The sequence below is a fragment of the Oreochromis niloticus genome, linkage group LG7 (assembly GCF_001858045.2).
Source record: "Oreochromis niloticus isolate F11D_XX linkage group LG7, O_niloticus_UMD_NMBU, whole genome shotgun sequence".
NCBI lineage: Eukaryota > Metazoa > Chordata > Actinopteri > Cichliformes > Cichlidae > Oreochromis > Oreochromis niloticus.
This window is the reverse complement of record NC_031972.2, coordinates 5,498,893-5,518,004: the sequence shown is the minus strand read 5'-3', so window position 1 is coordinate 5,518,004 and position 19,112 is coordinate 5,498,893. Positions and strand designations below refer to the sequence as shown.

At 40.8% G+C, this 19,112-nt stretch overlaps 1 protein-coding gene across 20 annotated transcripts in view; it reads left to right on the top strand.

The window, feature by feature from the left end:
- The window catches only part of ppfibp2b (PPFIA binding protein 2b), a 96,721-nt gene extending 77,906 nt beyond the window's left edge, over positions 1-18,815 (top strand). For 12 of the 20 annotated variants that reach the window (XM_019360798.2, XM_025909442.1, XM_019360807.2 and 9 more), the window contains 22 exons: positions 845-906; positions 1,000-1,075; positions 1,175-1,257; positions 1,369-1,436; positions 1,512-1,577; positions 1,659-1,719; positions 1,926-1,973; positions 4,930-5,086; positions 5,551-5,583; positions 6,736-6,768; positions 7,939-8,074; positions 8,171-8,290; positions 8,426-8,576; positions 10,228-10,339; positions 10,428-10,516; positions 10,656-10,778; positions 11,252-11,377; positions 11,463-11,651; positions 13,166-13,366; positions 15,188-15,253; positions 18,169-18,237; positions 18,647-18,815. In XM_019360798.2, coding sequence (XP_019216343.1) covers positions 845-906; positions 1,000-1,075; positions 1,175-1,257; positions 1,369-1,436; positions 1,512-1,577; positions 1,659-1,719; positions 1,926-1,973; positions 4,930-5,086; positions 5,551-5,583; positions 6,736-6,768; positions 7,939-8,074; positions 8,171-8,290; positions 8,426-8,576; positions 10,228-10,339; positions 10,428-10,516; positions 10,656-10,778; positions 11,252-11,377; positions 11,463-11,651; positions 13,166-13,366; positions 15,188-15,253; positions 18,169-18,237; positions 18,647-18,670 — 2,093 coding nt within the window. In that variant the 3' untranslated portion in view covers positions 18,671-18,815. Of the gene's footprint in view, positions 1-844; positions 907-999; positions 1,076-1,174; positions 1,258-1,368; positions 1,437-1,511; positions 1,578-1,658; positions 1,720-1,925; positions 1,974-4,929; positions 5,087-5,550; positions 5,584-6,735; positions 6,769-7,938; positions 8,075-8,170; positions 8,291-8,425; positions 8,577-10,227; positions 10,340-10,427; positions 10,517-10,655; positions 10,779-11,251; positions 11,378-11,462; positions 11,652-13,165; positions 15,035-15,187; positions 16,930-16,949; positions 18,238-18,646 lie in introns of those variants that run through there. The other 8 variants (XR_003221186.1, XM_025909443.1, XR_003221188.1 and 5 more) reach the window with 8 other exon arrangements.
- The last annotated feature ends 297 nt before the right edge of the window (positions 18,816-19,112 follow it).

Sequence of the window (19,112 nt, the reverse complement as noted above, 5' to 3'; positions counted from 1 at the left end):
GTACATCCTTTTAAATCAGAAAGGCACAGAGGAGTGTCAGGCTATGCAGCGTCCACTGTCCTGTGCAAACTTATTATACCACATCAAATCATCTTTATTTAACAGGAGTTCACCCAAAGTGCCTTACGGTTTGGGAAGAACACATAAACACACAAACACGCTGATAAATGCACAAAGTGAGGCATGTAAAAATAATAGATCTAAATCTGAGTAAATAGAACATAATGAGCACATTGAGAGGACTATAATATAAACATGTTATCTAAAGAAAATCTGAAAAGAGAATGGGACAAGTAGTAGATAAAACTATATACCTGCAGTTTTCTGTAGCGTTGGAGGAGTCACCAGAGAGCGTTGCAATATCCTGACATTTTGTGCTTTGTTTTTCCTCCTGGCATTGTCATATTGGAGTTCATTAGAATTGCTTTCTTGTTGCCTTATAAATGCTGCTCTAAAGCCACCGATGACATGCATGTCATTTCAAAGCTGAGTCGTTTGAATAAACAAAAAAAATCCCATTTAGATAAGTTTCTGCATTTGAAAGGATGTTAAATGAAATCTGGTGCCGGCTCGTGTTTGTGTTTCTGATACTGATGCAAGCCTCATTAGTTCTTCTCTCTGTAATGATGCTGTTGACAATGCTCAGTTTCCACGTGTGTCCCAGGTGATGGTGCATGGGCAGTTGTGCTGTCAGCATGTGTTCGTTTTGCTTGATTAGTCCTATTTGCACGGCTCTCATGTCTGTCACCAGCACCGCTTCGTGCACCCATCAGCTGCCCTGATCTAACTAGCTAGCGTGAGGGTACAATAGGATCCTTTTTAACTTCTTTGTCTTCTTTGTTAGACCAGGAATACCAGAGGTTAAAGGTGGGGATGGAGTCTTTGTTGGCTTCAAATGACGAAAAGGTAATGAAATCATTTTTGCCACTGCTACAATATAGATCATTTACAAGAAGATTAAATAAAAAAGAATGACCATTTTTGCCTTGGTGATAACAGGATCGGCGTATAGAGGAGCTTACCATTCTGCTCAGCCAATACAGAAAGATGAGGGAGGTCATGGCACTCACACAGGGTGAGCTTCCTTTTTCTGTATTGTGAGTTTCTGCTTGGAAACCTGTCTTTTCTCTCTAACGTCAGTATGCTGCCAATTGTTGTGGTTTCTATCTACCAGGAAGCAGCGAAGAGGAGCTGAGTGGTAGTTTAAAGCTCAAAGCCATCACTCACAAAGCACACTCTGACATCCTCAGATCAGAGGTAGGATTATGCAATAGATCCACAAAAAATAATAGTTAAAGAACTATTGGGTTAATAATTTCACCTCATTTCTCCACAAATGCTTTGAAAAAACATTTCGTTTCTGCATAGCTGTCATCAAGAGGATCGTCACCACATATGCTGTCCACATCCCCGTATCAGAGGGATTTGGATTCCAGGTATGAATGCGCAGCACTCGTACTGCACGTGATGAATGAATGCCAGACTCTGAGTTAACTCTGTGTCTGTTGTAGTTTCCAGAACTCTGTGGAGACATCGCTGGTGTCCGCTGCTGACCCAAGTTTGTTTAATGGATCGTGGTAAGCCCTGCTACAGTACAAGCACATTCAAAGTGTACGTCTGCTTAACCAGATGTTAGTGATACAATTTTCTTTCTGCAGGCATCGGTGCCGGTTGATGTCCAGCAGTCTTGAGGAGTTGCAGAGTGGATCTTTACAAAAGGTCTGTTAGTGTTTGCCTCCACGATTCGCTTGTTTAATATAAACATACTAATCTCTATCTAATCCAGCCTATCACATCTGCTTCCTAAAAAGTACTTTAAATCAGTTCTTTCTAGCTAATCTTTAATGTTCTGTTAATCTGACTGTGTGATTGCTAACCTTCTAATTCTGGGTTTGTGTGTTCTCTGGTCTGTCTGTTGGCTGTAGGCTGTAGAGATCCAGCCACTTGAAACTGAATCAGATGTAGGGGCCGAGGTACTGATCTGCAACATGATGTTACACATTTAACTACACAAATCACATGTATTCATTATACATCTTTAGATTACAGGATTAGTATATATTTTTTGTAAAGAAGATGAAATAAATGAAAATATAAACAAGACTTGGGTTGTGGCCAAATAGTCACAAAAAATTACTCCTAATCAGTTTTTCCATGACCTGTATGGAAAACACCATGAAGTCAGGGAAAGATGTAATTTCATAAGGAAAAGAGAATCTGACGGCTCATTAAAATGCTGACATGGCACAAAAAGAGCTTCATACACATATTGCATACTTTGCCTTGTCTGTTTTTACCTTGTTGTTTTATGCAGGCTGTATAAATATGAACAACACGGTGAATCTTACTGCAGGCAACCCCTTAATGTAGGCACCACCACCTGCTCATATCACATTGGCTGTTGTACTTGGTGAAACTACAGGTTAATACGTTCTGTGGTCTCTCGTCTCTACTCCATCACTAATCTTCTCCGGTGTAGACTCCCCGCAGGAAATCTCACCCTGCTGTCCACTCGCATTTTCTCTTCCGACTAAAGAGATGATCCTTTGTAGTCGTCGCCTTGATTAAAGCAAGAATTTTAACAGAGTGGTTCATAGTCCATCTTTGGTCTAAAACATATCCACACATTTGCATGTTATGTAGTAAGAAGGCAGGATTTATTTACATGATAATCTGCACCAGACGTCAGTTACTTTGATCGTTTATTGTTGTGAATCGTCTGACGTGCGACGCTTTGAATTGTCAAGATGATCTCCTTTCCTTTGAGAAAGGGTGGATTAGGGTTTCCTCTGTTAAATGAGGCAATAAATGAAGCACTGAAGCACCTTTTCTTCAGTATTAAGAGAATTCAGACAGCTCTTATTACAGCTGCCACATGGATAGTTTGGGGCCACTTTCCTTCTCTCCTTCCTTACCCAATCTTCATGACCAACTTTTTTCCCCCCCTAATGAGAAGAAACTGTATCTAAAGATATATTCACATATATCCCTCTAAAATTTGGATCATGACCACATTCTTGCTTTTGCTTTTTTTTTTTTTTTTTTTTTTTTTTTTGTAAATACCAAACATCATTTTCACCTATCAAGTTAATCGCCTGATGATTTTTGGCTTCTTTCTGGCCAACAGCTTACATTTTTCAAGCAGAAAATCTATTTATTCATGAAATGTGACTATGACTGTTTTTGTCCAGGTAATGGGCAACTTTCCTCTAGAGTTCCTAAATATTCTGTTATTTTGTAGTTATTATAAATAAACAAATAGTCTAAAATGTATAGAATGATGCACTTGTTCTTCTATCTTATTCAGTGATTTCTAACAGGTTCACATTATTTTGTTTGTGCCAGCAAGTCATCCATCCTCATTATACACGTTTCACAAATAACAGGAAACACTTTAATAGTAAGTTTTAACCTAAAAAAAACTAACTTTAATAAATAAAGGTTAAGTAGAGATTGGACCCCAGCTCTGTAGCAGGAGGGTGAAATGATCTTTCAATAAGCAGTAAAGAACGTTTTTAGAAGCAGCGGGCTGTGAGCAGAGATTCGAAGAAGACTTTTCTCTATTCTGTCACAAAAAGTTTGAGCTCTTTGGCCACAAGCAGAAACCTTTCGATGCAAACTGAAACTTGATACAGGTCTACAGGCTAAGTGCCTCAGCAGGACACGTTTGCATTGCTGAATAAACAAAGAAACAGAGCAGAAGCTTGACAGCTTCTAATAAGATACAAACTAGGAGAAAATAAAAACAGCCGTAGAACAAGAGACACTGACGTGGCTGCTCACAGCCAATCACAGTCAGTCTTATTGGCTTGAAGCAGAGGTTAAAGCTTCAAGCGTGGACTGGGGAACCAATCAGGTGCACGGGCAGGAGGCAGCAGCAGGACAGGCAAGTGGAGGAGCCAATCATGGGAAAGGGGACATACTAATTAGTATCAAGCCATATGAGTTAAGACTTAAACTTACTAATTATCATACATTGAAAGTACACAGAGTGTTAGTCATACAGAAAGAGGCTGAGTACTGAGAGATGTAACAGAAAAGCAAAAAGTAATGGAGTAGTTTCTGTGTGTTATATGGCTGCATAAAAAGAGCCACACAAGACAAAGCATCTCTTAAATAGAACTGATGCACTTACATCAACAAGTAATTGTTGAGGGATATGCATAACATATCCCTCGAACAAAAACAAGCTCATAGCGTTGTCTTCTTTTCTGTGAGGCCACTTATAAACTGCTGGAATGTGTAGTAGTGCTGTGCTTTATAGCAAACAGTGATGTAACTGTCCTGGTGCCCTCTGACCTCTTGTTCTCAGTGTGACAAGTTCACGAGTTCTTCCTTTGAAAAAAAGTTCTCCTGTGCATTACAGTCAATATACAATTGTATAATCATACTGCGTCTACACAAACAAACACGCACACAAACGCACACACACGCAAAAGGGCCAAGACCCACCTGAAGTGGCTGTCGGTAGTACTTGGCATCACGGCTGCCTCCCAGCTGTTTCTTTCTGCTGGCCTTTCTCCAGTTATTCTCTCAGACCCCGATGACTTTAATGCGCGGTTATATTCCAGCAACATCAGACATTCACTCTCTAAAGGACAGACGGTTATGCAACAGAGGAAAAACACAAATCACCTCACGGCCCCGCTGTGATCTTATGAAAGCCATCAGAGCACGGGTAAAGCCACTAACTTTCAGTGTATTTAAAGAATAATGTAAAAAAAAATCACATAAACCCACATAGCAACAAAATACAGAGATTAAGGTGTCCACTTTGTTAGAGTCAGAGGTGTCTATTAAGAAAATCATTTTAGATTCAAAGCTGCAGTGAATTTATTGAATTGTATACATTTTAAGATTATATCTGGAATGTGATGCCAGACTTGGCAGAAAGAGTAACACACTGTTTGCTTTTTATATTTTGTGCAGAATCCCCACATGGAGCTGAACAAGTACCAAACTCTGCCGGGAAAACTGAGTAAAAAGAACGAGCCGGGGGCCGAGCTGAACGGCGACAGAGACGACGAGTATTTATCTCCCGTCCAGCTCTCGCCTGTCCACGGCCACAGCCAGGACTACAGTCTGAGTGAGTGTTGTATCTGTTAAGTACCATGTTTTAATCTGTGAAATCTCAAATGCAGGTCTCTCACTCTTTGTAACTTAAACCTAAAAAACTGCGTATCACTGCAGGGATTAAAGTTTAAATGTTTGTATGTTTTTGGGGAATACATTTATTCAGCTGAGCTAAGGAGCAGCCTTCAGGCTGTAGCTTCATAGTGACCATACACATCTTATTTAGCTTTGCAAGAAAGCCAACAAGCATATTCCCCCTCTTGTGTAACTTTTCCTTGGAATATAAAGCAAGTGATTTTGGTGAACAGATCATTTAACACTGCAAAGCAAAACAAAACAAAAATAAAAAATTATTTTTCGTCTTTGTCAACTAACTCTTCGCCTACTGCTTCCTTTCTGTGCCTTTTCTTTCTCCTCCTCCTCATGCCTGCTCTGCTGTCGGATTGCTCTTTTCTCCTGTTTGTGCTCTGACTGCAGTTCGCTGCAGGAGTGCCAGTGCTCCGGTTTTAGGTACTGTATGCCCTCACAGAAACTCAAATGTCAACACTGAAAATACTCTTTCAGAAGAACTGAAACGCAGTGTTTCTGTGACTGTGAAGTCACTGAGAGAAAGCCTCTTTGAGCAAACAAAAGCATCACCTATCTCGTGAGCAAAACAAGATTTTCTGAGAGGTGAGCGGAGTCAGGGTGAGCAGCCGTTTTCGCTGAGGATGAAGCAGCTTTAAAGCCAAGGATTATTAGGACTCCCTCACGACTCAGAGAGCTGTCGAAGATAATGCCCTCCTCTCTCGCATCAGCATTTGCTGAATTAAACACACGCCTTAAAGCTAATAGGCAGAAAAGCACACGGCCACCCGTATATCTGCGTACACAGAGCCAGAGCTTAAGAAGGCAGGAGGGTAATCAGAGGACTGTGAGAGGGCGAGGAGTGCAAGCTTAAGTATGTATGAAGTTCAACTAGCTAAAACACCCCAAAGTAAACAAAGAAGGATGCAATCTGGCATCCGCTCCCACTCGCTCTCGTGGCCTCACCAGGGTTGCGCTGGCTCACAGTCCACAGCTGACGCTCCCTGTTGAAGGAGCAAATGTTCAAACAGGAGTGAAATCAAAAAGTTGCTGCTTCAAATAGTTGAAGTGGCAGGTTTCACAATCTGAAGACTGTGGTGGGGAGAACATTCACTTTGAGCCTTCACAACAAGGCTGCACTAATCAATCTGTGGTACTGTGCTGGCTGTGTCCATCCTTTCTATACAGTCTATGAGAGCAATATTTAAAATACATTACTGTTCTTATTCAGTGACTTTTAAGAAACCCTGTATATTTTGCACTTACCTTAGAAAATCGTTTTCTGGTTCTAGAGTATTTGGGCAGATATTCTTGATCCTACCACTGAGTGGCAGATAGGATGGATAGATGTAGCACGGACTAACGTGCATATTCAGAGGTCTGTGGACACTAACTGAGACAGATATTTAGAGTAATGGGCTTGAAGCAATGATTTAGAGTATTTCTAAAGACTAAAATCATACTGTCAACAGCTCTGCTTTACAATCAAACATGTATCCAGCATTTATTTTGGAGATAAAGACACTTTGACTAATAATGCCTTCTGCGTTTTTTCTGCTTGCTTCCTTCTCACTTAACTAACCTCTTCTGCATCAGGATCTCCTGGAAAACATGACCTCTATGATGTTGGTGGGTATATCATTTCACCCCTAAGTGTAGGATTTCTTACAAACCTGTTGAGAAGAATTTGCCAGCTTGTCTCTGTATCTGGGGCTAAATAGGTTATCTGCATCATTTTATGTAGCACTGTCAATTATTGGACAGTTTAACAGCCACATTTGAATTATGACACAGTAAGCCCTCCAACATAGGAGAAAGGCACACAGTTTTAGGTCTGTCATGTCTTTGTGTCACGTAGTAGCTGTTTTCCTTTGGTGTCTTTTTCCAGCTGCTCTGTGCATCTTCCTGTTTCTTTGTGTTGTTGGTTATACTAAGTCACTTGGTATATTTTTTTATGTTTTTTGTGGACATTTAAGGTTTGTTTCTAGCTTTGTTTAAAGCCTTTCTTGCAGCCATTTAGCATCTCTGTGGTCGATTTGGGATGCAAATCTTTGGAGCTTTGTTTCTTTTTGTTTTGTCTTTTGCATCTCTATATGGTTATTTGTCTTCTCTAAGGTAGTCCTGTCTCTCTCTCAGAGACAAATTTGTCTCTCTTTTGTAGTGAAATTCTGTTTTTGTGTATATAGCCTTCTTTTTGCAATTGTTCTCTTGTGTCTTTGTGGTCACTTGGTGACTTTATTGTTGTCTTTGGATGTCTAGTGCTTGTGCTGTGTTTTGGGATTTCTTTAGAGTAATCCTAAATCTCTTTTTGAGCTGTCCTTTGACTATTTGTAGTAGGTTTTAGTAAAGAATATTTGCTTAAACACAAAGTCTATGACCTATTGGTCCCATCAGTAATCCTTTCATGGTACCAGCTGTAGAAGTAGCCAGGAAAGTAATTCCAGAACAGTGACTATAGGTATGAGTAGGAGCTTTAATATTGTGATAAGAAATAGAGGACCATACTGGGAATTCCAAATTGTTGGTCTGGTGCACAAGGAGCCAACTATAAAAGGTGTAGTGCTGTACAAAAAGTGGTTTATTATTAAACAGCTGCATGCCGTTGCATGAAAAATCTCAATTGTGATACGGTCAATTTTCCAAACAGAACAATCTCCCATACGTGTGATTTAATTTGGAGCAGCAGATGTTCATGTTGTTCTGGTCCATAGCAGGAAACACAGATACTCTGGATCCCAGAGCTCCCCTCAGGTTCCTGCATTGATTCCCCTCCTCATTGTTTTTTTTTTTCTGTGGCAGAGCATTCAGAGAAGCTGGAGGAGTGCTTTCCGTCAGACCAGTCCCCACTGTCCTCTGGAGTGGACTCTGGACAGCAGTCTCCTGTCTCACCAGAGAACAGAAAGGGTCACAGAGGAATTAGGAAACTCTGGGGGAAGTATGTTTTAAGGATATACAGAGCACACACTTAACAGCATGTTTGGTGTCCTAAACTTTTTATATTTACACTCATGTTCTCATTTCTATCCGCAAGGATCCGTCGCAGTCAGTCGGGTAGTCCTGTCCAAGTTCATGACCCAGAGCTAGGAGACTTCAAGAGGGGAGGATTCAGAGCTACAGCTGGACCTCGATTGGCCCATTCAGGGAAAACACGGTATACTAAATAATAAAATATTTATATTAAAAAAAGTAAATAGTATCTCAAAGGCTAATATATTGGCTAATGACTAATGTACAGTATGTGGTTGCGGATGCACGGTTCACTTTTTGGTGTTTTGTTCCTACGCAGAGATCTGAAGACGCCATTTTCTAAGTGGAACACAGAGCAGGTGTGTGACTGGATTGAAGACATTGGACTAGGTCAGTACAGCATCCTTGCTCGCCAATGGGTCACCAGCGGTCAGACTCTGCTATCAGCCACGCCACAAGACCTAGAGAAGGTATACACACTCAAACGCACACATCACTGCTTTATAGAGTATGGTTCCTAAAGTGATGCTTCTAAGACAGCCGGCACACACAATCATACTGTGTTGGTTTTCCATACAGCGTGTCACATATTTTCCATTTCTACCTGTCTGATCATTGTTGCCGTCTGTCTGTTTGTTTGGTCTTTAGTAACGCCTGCCTCTGCCTTTCAACCAGCTCTTTAGTTTCGCCTTCAACACTGTCACATCATACACCTCATCCCCACCTCCAACCTTTCTCTGCGTCTCATCGAGATCATTTTGATCAGATCGTTAACCCAAACAGTTCTTTTTCTTTCCTCAGGTTAATCTATATTGATGCTGTGATCCAAGGAAACTGTCAAACCTTGGATCGTCGTATCAGTATCTCTCACCTGAAGCTGCAGTTTCTGTTTTTTTTAAATACCTTACCTTATATATCCTTCTGCTAGGAGTACACAACTGTTTGTTTATTTATGTACTGTGTTTAACATGGTTTTTGACCATTTTGTTATTTTTCTTTAAGTTTAAATTCTTCATCTTTTTAATAGAATGTGGGTATTTGAATATACTTTTCAGGTTTGTCCTTTTATGGTATGCAGCTTGAAGTATTTCTTTAGCTAAACTAATCTTAAGTTTAGGTGCAACCAGAACTTGGATGTATTTCATTACTAAAAGGTTAGTTTAATCATTTAAATTCAATCAAATGACCATCAGATAGTCAGATTGAAAGATAGGGTGAGAAGTTCAGCCATCCAGGAGGGGCTCAGAGTAAAGCCGCTGCTCCTCCAAATCCAAAGGAGTTGTGGTGGTTTGGGCATCTGACAAATATGCCTCCTAGGCGCCTCTCGGGTGAGGTGTTCTGGGCATGTCCCACTGGGAGGAGGCCCCAGGGCAGACACAGGACACGCTGAAGAGCCCTGGATAAGTGGAAGAAGAAGGATGGATGGATGGATGGATGGATGGATGGATGGATGGATGGATGGACGGACAAATTTTCAGTCATTTTATCAATGATTGAATTAATATTTTTCAGGTTTATTAATTTATGGGTGCTCCACATTATCTGCCAGTTTAACCACTTTTGCAGTAGAAGAAGCTACTTCAGGCTGTTCCTTTATTCACAAAGGGTTGCCACAGCAGTAGCTCTGCATGTTATATTTGTCAGATTTTTTTAATGTTGAATGTTGAAAGCTAACTTCTTTCAGCTAAGCCTTAGCTCTCCTTTAAAGGCTATATATGCCTTCATTCCATGTTGGGTTGACTACTGCAATAGTTGAGTGTAAGCAAGTCTTTGATTTCACATCTGCAGCCGCTCCAGAACATTGCTGCCAAGCCACATAAATCATGAAGGACCTTTACGACAGGATCCTTGCTGTTGCTTTTAAACTGTGGTTTACTTATTCACATCAGAACCTAATCAACACTAGAAATGTTTTAAAATCCATTCAAAATTCACTGGCTTTTAAACTAAGCCTCAACATTTGCTTTTATTTATTTGTAAGATTTTATTACTTTTGATATTCTAAATAGTGTTGGTTTTTTTTTGGTAGTACAGCACTTTGACCAATTTTGCTTTTAAATCTGGTTGACTTGACTAAACTGTAACAGGAGGAAAAAGCCAATTGTTTCTCTTTGTCCACAGGAGATGGCCATGAAGAATCCACTCCACAGAAAGAAGCTTCAGTTGTCCATCAAGGCGATCAGTAGCAAACAGCCTGAAAAATCTGCAGAGCTTGATTACCTCTGGGTTACCCGTATGTAAAGGATTCTTTCTCTCACATACGCACAGACACACATATGGGAAAATCTCCTCAGAGAACACAGTTATGTTCTTTGTTCCAGGTTGGCTTGATGATATTGGCCTTCCTCAGTACAAAGACCAATTTAATGAAGGAAGAGTGGATGGGCAGATGCTGCAGTATCTCACTGTGGTGAGTTTGTAACTAATCAATTCATGTTAAGTTAAATCAGTGTTACAATATGGGGGGAAAGGAGCTTTCAGTTCCCCAGAAGTAAAAGGGATGTATGACATGTTTCCCTTCTTGTATCTGTCTCTGCTCTCCATGTTAGAACGACTTATTATTCCTTAAAGTGACCAGCCAGCTGCACCACCTCAGCATCAAGTGTGCCATTCATGTTCTCCATGTCAACAAATTCAATCCCAACTGCCTCAAACGCAGGCCCGGCAATGAGGTATTGTTAACTCATTTATACAGTAAAGTGGAAAGATGGCAAAAGAGCCATTAGTGAGTGAACTCTTAAATTAAAACTTCAAATCAGATCTGCTGTCTTCTTCTTTGTAAGTTATTTTTGTACATTGTATTTGTACCTCACCGCTTTTGAATATCAGGTCATCGCTTGTGGAAGTCCTTGTTCTGACTACCTGTATGTGTGTGTGGCGTCACATGGTGTCTCATCACAGAGGTACCTCAGTTCATAGATTCCTGCTCACAGATGCACGTGTTGGTGGTCAGAATGGGACATCCACTTTTGCCACATTTGCACATGCAGACTGAGTACAGTTTATATAACTGTGGTATTTGGGGGGTTTTTTTATCACTCTGTGCAAAAAAAAAAATCAGATTTGAAGAAAACATCACTTTGAAAGGTTGAGAAACAGTTAAAAAGTCAAACTAGAACAAAAAATACATTTGTGTGTGTTACAGAGCCAGTTCACTCCCAGTGAGGTTGTCCAGTGGTCTAACCACCGAGTCATGGAATGGTTGAGGTCTGTGGACCTTGCAGAGTATGCCCCAAACCTGAGGGGCAGCGGCGTGCATGGAGGGCTGATAGTGAGTACATAAAAGCAGCCGGCATCTGGAACAAAATGGAAAACAAGAATTTAAAAAGCATCTGACATCATTTCTCCTCAAATAGATGCTGGAGCCTCGGTTTAACTCTGATAGCCTGGCCATGCTGCTGAACATCCCTCCTCAGAAAACTCTGCTGAGGCGCCACTTAACCACCAACTTCAACAACCTAGTAGGATCACAGGCTCAGCAGGAGAAGAGGGAGTACACTGAGGCGACAGGATACTCCCCACTCAGCATCACCGCTAAAGTCAAGGTAAGAAAACATAAGAAAAGACTCCATTATACAGCTGAGAGTAGCACAGGCAGTAGGTAAAATAAGGCATCATAAGAGACCAGTTAACACCTTCCCTCTCCCTGCAAGTGTGAGAAAAGCACCTTAATCCATGGTGAGACCTCAGTGTGTCAGCTCGGTTTAATCTCCGAGCTCTTCCAGAAGTTTAAGCCAGTGAGAGCAAAGTAAACCCACGAGTGCTCTGCTGTTCCTCACATCTTTAAGACTCAGTCATCAGCCGCAGTGTCAGCTCAAAGTGCCTCTTGAAGAAAATAATTAAGTAATAATAGAAGAATAATTCATCATAGGAGAATTCACGCTTGCATTTGATCCACTTATGATCTTGGACACTTAGATCTTAAATTTCTTGAGCTACACCTAATGCAGGAAATATTTATGTGGATGTTTTTGTGGAGGTATATAATACTGTGGATCGGAAAAAAATCCCAAAACGAAATTGTTATTGTTAAGTTAGATTTTTTGCAGACGAGCCAGCTATGAAGTAAAATCCAGCAGTGCACAGAGGCTCTTGTCTGCATGAGGAATGTTAGAGGACACATTTGATGAATGTTGTTGTGTGTCGCTGCCTTGTGTTCCTCATTCACATCTACTAAACACAAAAAAGAGCAGATATTAGGAAAATCCATACAGATGTGATTACAGGAAATGGAACAAAACTGAGCACAGCATTATTTTGATCTCTGTGTCTGCATTTCAGAAATAGTGTTTTAGCCTGCATACAATTGCCCTCTGCAAGCCCCTTTGCAGCCCACTGCAATGCCAGCTTCCCTTTCATGCTGCTCTGGTCTTTTCACTTGGCAGTAATACCAGTGCAGCGTATCAGTTGAATTACAAGTACTCAAGATATTCAGTGCATCTCAAGCTTCCAAGGTGTGATCAAAAGAATCAGGGAACAGATCCATAAAAATCCAAAAATGCCATTACATGATTTAAATCTGATCAAGGAAGCTTTCAGAGTTGTTTGTCCTTGCTGTAGTTTTTGTGCATAGGACTGGGAGTCCATCCCTTTGTAGTGTTGGCGTTAAGATCTCCAGTTTGCATCTGAATAACTTGTAACAATAACATTTAATCTACAACATCTAATGAATCTCCTTTTAGCTCTGTTTTGGTCTCCATATATTCCTTAAAAAGCGGCTGCATCTTCCATAAAGTTCAGCTGCTAGTCACAACATCTGTGTGTGGTTTGATGCTTGACATGCGAGATGCAGTTTTATCAAAAGATTTTTTTTAAATAGTTGCCTGCAGCTGTTAATGATGGCAAATCAGTAAAGAAAATCATATGTGAGTTGGGTAATCATTCTTATTGACATTGTTGATGTAAGAGTAGTGATTGGCACGCCTTTAATCGTATTGCTTCTTGTTGTAGAGCGTATCATTAGTCACATTGTTCTAACATTAAAAGTCTTCTCAGCAGTCACTGTTGCTTTGTTGAAGCGTGACAGTATGACGATGCTTTTGTTCCTGTTTCACTGCAGCCAAAGAAGTTGGGCTTCTCTAACTTGACTCACCTCAGGAGGAGACGGCCGGATGAATCTACAGACTATGTCTGCCCCATCGAGTCCTCCTCGCCTCAGTCGGGACAGTCTGCAGTGAACGGGGTGCAGATGCGGCCCTACACAGGCTTCAGAGGCCTGAGCCCCATCCTAGACCGAGAGCCCGACCGCTCCAGGGACCAGGTGGGGCTAGAAGACAGCAGAGCCGACCCATCTCCATGGCAACAACTGTAACACCAACAGCACGGATGACTGTTGTCATCCTGTCTATTAGCCATTCAGCTATCTCTGCTACTACTCTGCTTCCTTTGCTTGCAGCCCATAATACCTCAGTCCATCCCCTGATGTGCTTTTTTAAGCCCCGCCCATCAGCCCGACCCTGTGCCTTACATTTAGAGATTGTTTCTCAGTCAGCTGCCTGTCACACTGCAGGGAGTCCTGAGACGAGCACAATTCAAGTATTTTGATTTCAGCTCCGGTCAGATGCCTAACTAACCCAACCTCAGCCTCAAACCTGTGCCATGACTCTAACTCATCACCAGAGAACACAGCCTCTCTCTGGATTCCTGTGACATCACTTCCTGTAATCCATACAGCATATACAGACATGTCTTCTTGTACAGTATTAAGCCAACATTTGTGCACCACCAGTAGATTATTTTTTATGTGTGACCTTTGATTTTTCTAACCAGGTTGAATGCAGTTCTGTTACATGGTCGAGATGAACTTGTGCAATATTTACATAAAATAATGGAGGGATTTTATTTATATCATTGCAGAGAAAATCATAAAATAGCATGTTTTGTTTGAAACTTGAGGTGGTGATTTTTGTACCGTTATTTTTCATATTTGACTGTAATAGTATTTTTATAGCAAAGAAAGGAAGCTAACGTGTGGTTTATCAAATCATTTAATAAACAAAATCCGACATGAGCAAAGTTGATTCATTCTTTCTGATGATCAGAGTAGAAGCAGATGTGTAAAATGTTCAGTGTCCTTTATTTATTTATTTTTTAGTTGTACATCATTATAGGGGCCTGTACTGGACATTTTCAGTGTTTCCCACAGAGGTAGATTGCACATGCAAAAGGAGGAACATCCATGCTGTCTTAAATTATAAGAGCTATAAATTGTTGCCATTAAAGTCAATTTCTCATTCTATGTAAGGACTCAAAATTTACCACATGTAGTGACTCCAGCTCTTGTTCTGCTCTGTAACATCATCAGTTCACAAAGTGATATTTGGCATTTCTGGCTTGCTGCATATAACCGCAGTAAGTTCAGGTTAGTAACCGGAACCAGCTGTCCCTCTGCTTCAAGTTCCAGTTGACAGCAGTTTTCCAGTGAAGAACAGGGATTACCTTTACCAGCAGTCCAAGGTGGTGGAGTTGGAATCTGTTCACCGGGGGAAGAAGAGACTGACTGGAGAATAGCTCATTGACATCAAGATAGCAGCAACAATGACCCGGCCACCCTGCCGATGTCAAAGCATGCTGCTTGTTAATGTGGTGGAACTCTCAAACTAAGAGTTAGGCGACTTTATGTGGAAAACACTGAATTCCTCAGGAAGCATATTCTGTATTTCTGTAAGATAAAGTAACAGACTATGCTGCTAGGCGCAGCCACGAGCAGCAGCATGCCTTAATAACCTGCATCAAGCACTAACCTGCTTCCATCATCATCATCATCATCTCCATTCTCACCATCACAGTGGCTGTCATTGCTGTTTATGACGCCACGTTTCCCCCCTTCGGCTGAGCGGTCTGAGCCAAGATGGCTGATGATCATCACCATGGTAACCCTGTTAAAGGTGACATGGGAAGTGCATGTTTGACTATGACTCAGCTGCAGGTACAATCCTCATTATCAGTGATCTGTTGCACATTTCCATATCTTTCTACTGTAATTTTAAAAGCATTAAGAAACGTTTTACTGATAGTAAGCCTGTAATTGTGAGTTGTAATGAGTTCACAAGGCATCTATGTGTGTGCATGTGTGTTGCAGATGGCGATCACAGAGGGTACCATTTTGCAAATAGAAGCTCTTTCTGAAAGCATCAACAACCTCACAGTAAGCGCCAACACACACAAGCTGCTGCCTAATGACTTGTGCAGCTGATTCGCTCACTGGGAATCTGCTTGTAGTCTGCTGTAAGAGAAGTTTGAGTCACTCAGATGGAAAACTGCAGATACTCAGATGGGAATGCCATTAAAACACCACGTCTTGTGTCTGTGTACAAATTAAAACAATGCTGCTAGTGTGAAACCTGCTCGCTGGTACTTGCTTCTTTATTACTTGCGGCTATCATCCAGATGCCAGGCTTGGTTCTTTAGCATTTGTTCTGTTTGTTCAAGTCAAGAAAATCATGGTAGTAACTAAAGTCTGAGATGATTGAGAACAAGTTTGCAGCTTCAGTACATCAGTGAAGATCTTGGTAAAAAAATAAATTTGAGCGTTACTCATATATTTTTATTATTTGAAGTTAAATTTTAAGTCCAAGAATCTGCAAGAGTTACATCAGAACAAGGAAGGGCGAATTTAAACCTCAGATTTATTATTTGAAATAATCACAGTAATTAGCATCAACAAGCTTTCACAGCAGACCTTTTAAGATGTCATAGCATGAAAAGCACAGTCTGATTACAAACATTAATAATGTTCATATTTACTAAGGTGAGTTAGTGTCACACATTCAAGGTTGCCATGTCTGAGGATTTCCTACAGAACTGGGTTAGATTCATGTTCATGTTGGGCAGCCCTGTTTTTAAATCGTATTGAAGTTGCCTTCCGGGTAGCTGTTTCAAGCCTCTGTGCAAAGCTAAACTAAGAGGCTATCAGCTGTATCTTTATCTTAATAGCTGAGGAGAGCTTCAATTAGCTTTAGAGGGGCTGGTCTGTACTTGCCCCTCTTTCCAACTGCAACTGTTCATTTTATAAATTCCACCTGTGCTTCTCCTTTGTGACATGTCATAAAACAATCTCACATCGGATCGGATGTTCTCATTTCAGTAAAGTATACTGACCCCAGCTCAGAAGCAAACACTAACTTCTAATCTTTCTAACCCATTGCCACTCCCATGATGCTCTGCCCCCAGTATCTGCTCAGCCGAGATGAGCTGCGGAAGGAGATGAGGCGTTCACAGACGGCGCTAGTTTGAAGGACGATGACCTGTAGTGACCTGTCTCACAGCTGAATTGTACCTCAGCTCTCAAGCTAACACTGCAGCGTGGAGCTCCTTACATTTACTTCTACTAGCCCCTGATACCTCAAGTTAACTCCTGCACACATAAGTACAGAGGACTGGGAAATACAAACGGACCTACATATTTTGACAACAATCAAAGGTCTTATTTTTATTTTCTAGTGTGCTGAATTGAACTGTTATTTATACACTTTTTTTGTTACTGCTTTCCTTAATTCCCTATGCAATGTAGCTTTTAATGAGCATACTGACCACTGTGTACTGTAAATACTGTGTTGGTATTTCATTAGGGAGGACTGTGCAAAGCAATGAACATGCAGTTTAGAATGGACAAACTGGACATTCCATCAAAAATGGTGTTGAAGCCATTTTTAAGAGCAGAGCAGCTAAAGAAGAAGAAGCTGAAACATTCCTCAACATTGTCATTCTATTGTTGTGCAGAGAAAGATGCTACATATCATATGTTGAAATAAAGAAGTTACAAGAACGTTTCCTAAATGACTGTATGGAACAAAAAATTGTTGAAACTCCTCTTTTCTGTCATCTCTTTCGCCTGAAAGCAGTACTGGCCTTGATAGAGCACTACCCCTCCCTGAGCTTGGTCCTGCTGGAGGTCTCTTCCTGTTAAAAGGTTATTCTTTCTCCCCACCTTCACTCAGAGCTTGCTCTGAGTGAGTTGTGTGTGTTGTCTGTGGGGTTAAGCTAAATACCTCGAGAGCCCTACTTTTGTGAACAGGAGCTATATAATTAAAATTTAATGAAAATGAAAAAAATGCGTTATTTCAATCATGAAACTTTTAAATTTACTACAATATAAATTAGATGGCCAAAATATTAAATTATTGTTGTTTGACTCCATTAATCATGAAAATTTGTATACTAGACTACATCCAGCTTTGCAGTTTGGCTAAAGAGGACAACCTGGAATAACAACCCATCACAGATTTAATTTCTTTCCCTAATTCAAGGGAATAACTTAAGGGTTAGAAATCAAAGTTTGTGCACAGGAAAGAGAAGTGTGGTCGCTTGTAAAATAATTTAATCCCACAGTGTTTTCAGCATACTCAAGTGGCCAAAACTAGACTTTGCTCTGAAACATCATATAAACGTATGTTTCTGTGGCTTTAATTCCTATGGCTATTCAGCTATTTTAACATGATCACAAAACTAACACCAGGATTTACTATGGTTCATTTAACCCTCTCCAGCTGTGATGTGAACACTTTACTAAATTTAGTTTTACAAGTAACTTTTTAAAGCACATCCAAATATATGGTGGAAGTCTGGAACAGTAGGACAGTAGTTTGTGATATTCGGTTGACAAAAATCAAAGAAAAATGATAAGACTGGGTCCTCTGAACAGTTCACTGTAGTACTTCATTAACCTCTACTGGTCAAATCTGGTATTTCTCCACCTTAATGGCTGTGAAACTTTTGTCATTTCCTAAACTGACCTTGAGAGCCCCCACACTAGAAGTTGCTGTCCCAGCCTACCTGTCCTCATTGCTGCTTCTTTCTAAAAGCAGACAGTTACACATTTTGTTTACCCGCCAAACCCTTCAGGCTCACCCCAGTCCTCAAGCTGCTGCACCAAGCTAACTGGTAAGATGAGTCTTTTGTTGACTTACCTAAAATTTGACAAGATGCAAACACCACACCCTTGCTGCCACTGTCAGCAAAAACACTGCTTCAGCAGAAAATTCTCATTATTCTGCTGGAAGTTCTCTACATATCAGGACACAAACAACCATGCAACACTCACACAGACACTGTGTATCTCAGCAGGACAAGGCAGAAGAAGAAAGGAAATGTAGTGTATTTGGAACTGTGGAAGCTCCCAGACCAGTCCTGGTGAGTATCTGTGCTCATTCACAATGCTATTCTTTCAGTTTATGTGCAACGCACTGGTGGACCAGAAACTGATCAATATTTAATGTGAAAAGTGGTGTCAGAGTCAATTATGCTCTCAAATAAATGAACAGTGACACCCATTCCATGTGCTGTGACAAAAGCAGAACAGACAGTGGGATCTTTTGCTCCTCAAAAATGCAACTGATAGAAATATAAAGTGATAGCAGTCACACAGCAGTGCTTAAATGGTTGTGAAGCCTTTAAATTATCTTTAAATGCTTCTCATTTCTTTAACTGGGTTTGTTTTCATCTATTTTTAGGACTAATGTGAAAATCTGAGTATGTTTTAGCGCCAGTATGTGCATTTCAGCTTAAATTTTATGCCAAAATTTGACCATTATCTTTCCAGTGTATCAGGGAGACCAGCTTGTGATTTGCTGTCCATCATCCGTCGACCATGGGTGCAAAATTCAGCAAACCCACATCTAACCCGCTGAGAAACTTCAACTCTTTTTCCTGTTTCAAATGTGGCCGATCCAGGCAACCATCATTTTATCATAATATATCCCCCCAACCGAGCATCTTTGCTACACTAACGAGGCGCAATGTCCCCAGGCCCAACGAGTTCATACATCTTTTCAGCAACTGCATCTCTGCTGCTACGGCCAGAACGCAAGAGTACCTCATCTTCAAGGATCCAGAGGACAAGTTACGCCCGAGTCCCGAGGTGCTCACTGAGGTAGCAACACTTATTGACAAAAATACTTCATCAATAACCAAGAAATTTTGCTTTAGAGAAGTTACTGAAATATCTCACACTGCAACAGGTCTTCCTGATGACCTACATCACTCGGAGTGTTGAGGTCAACCTGCAA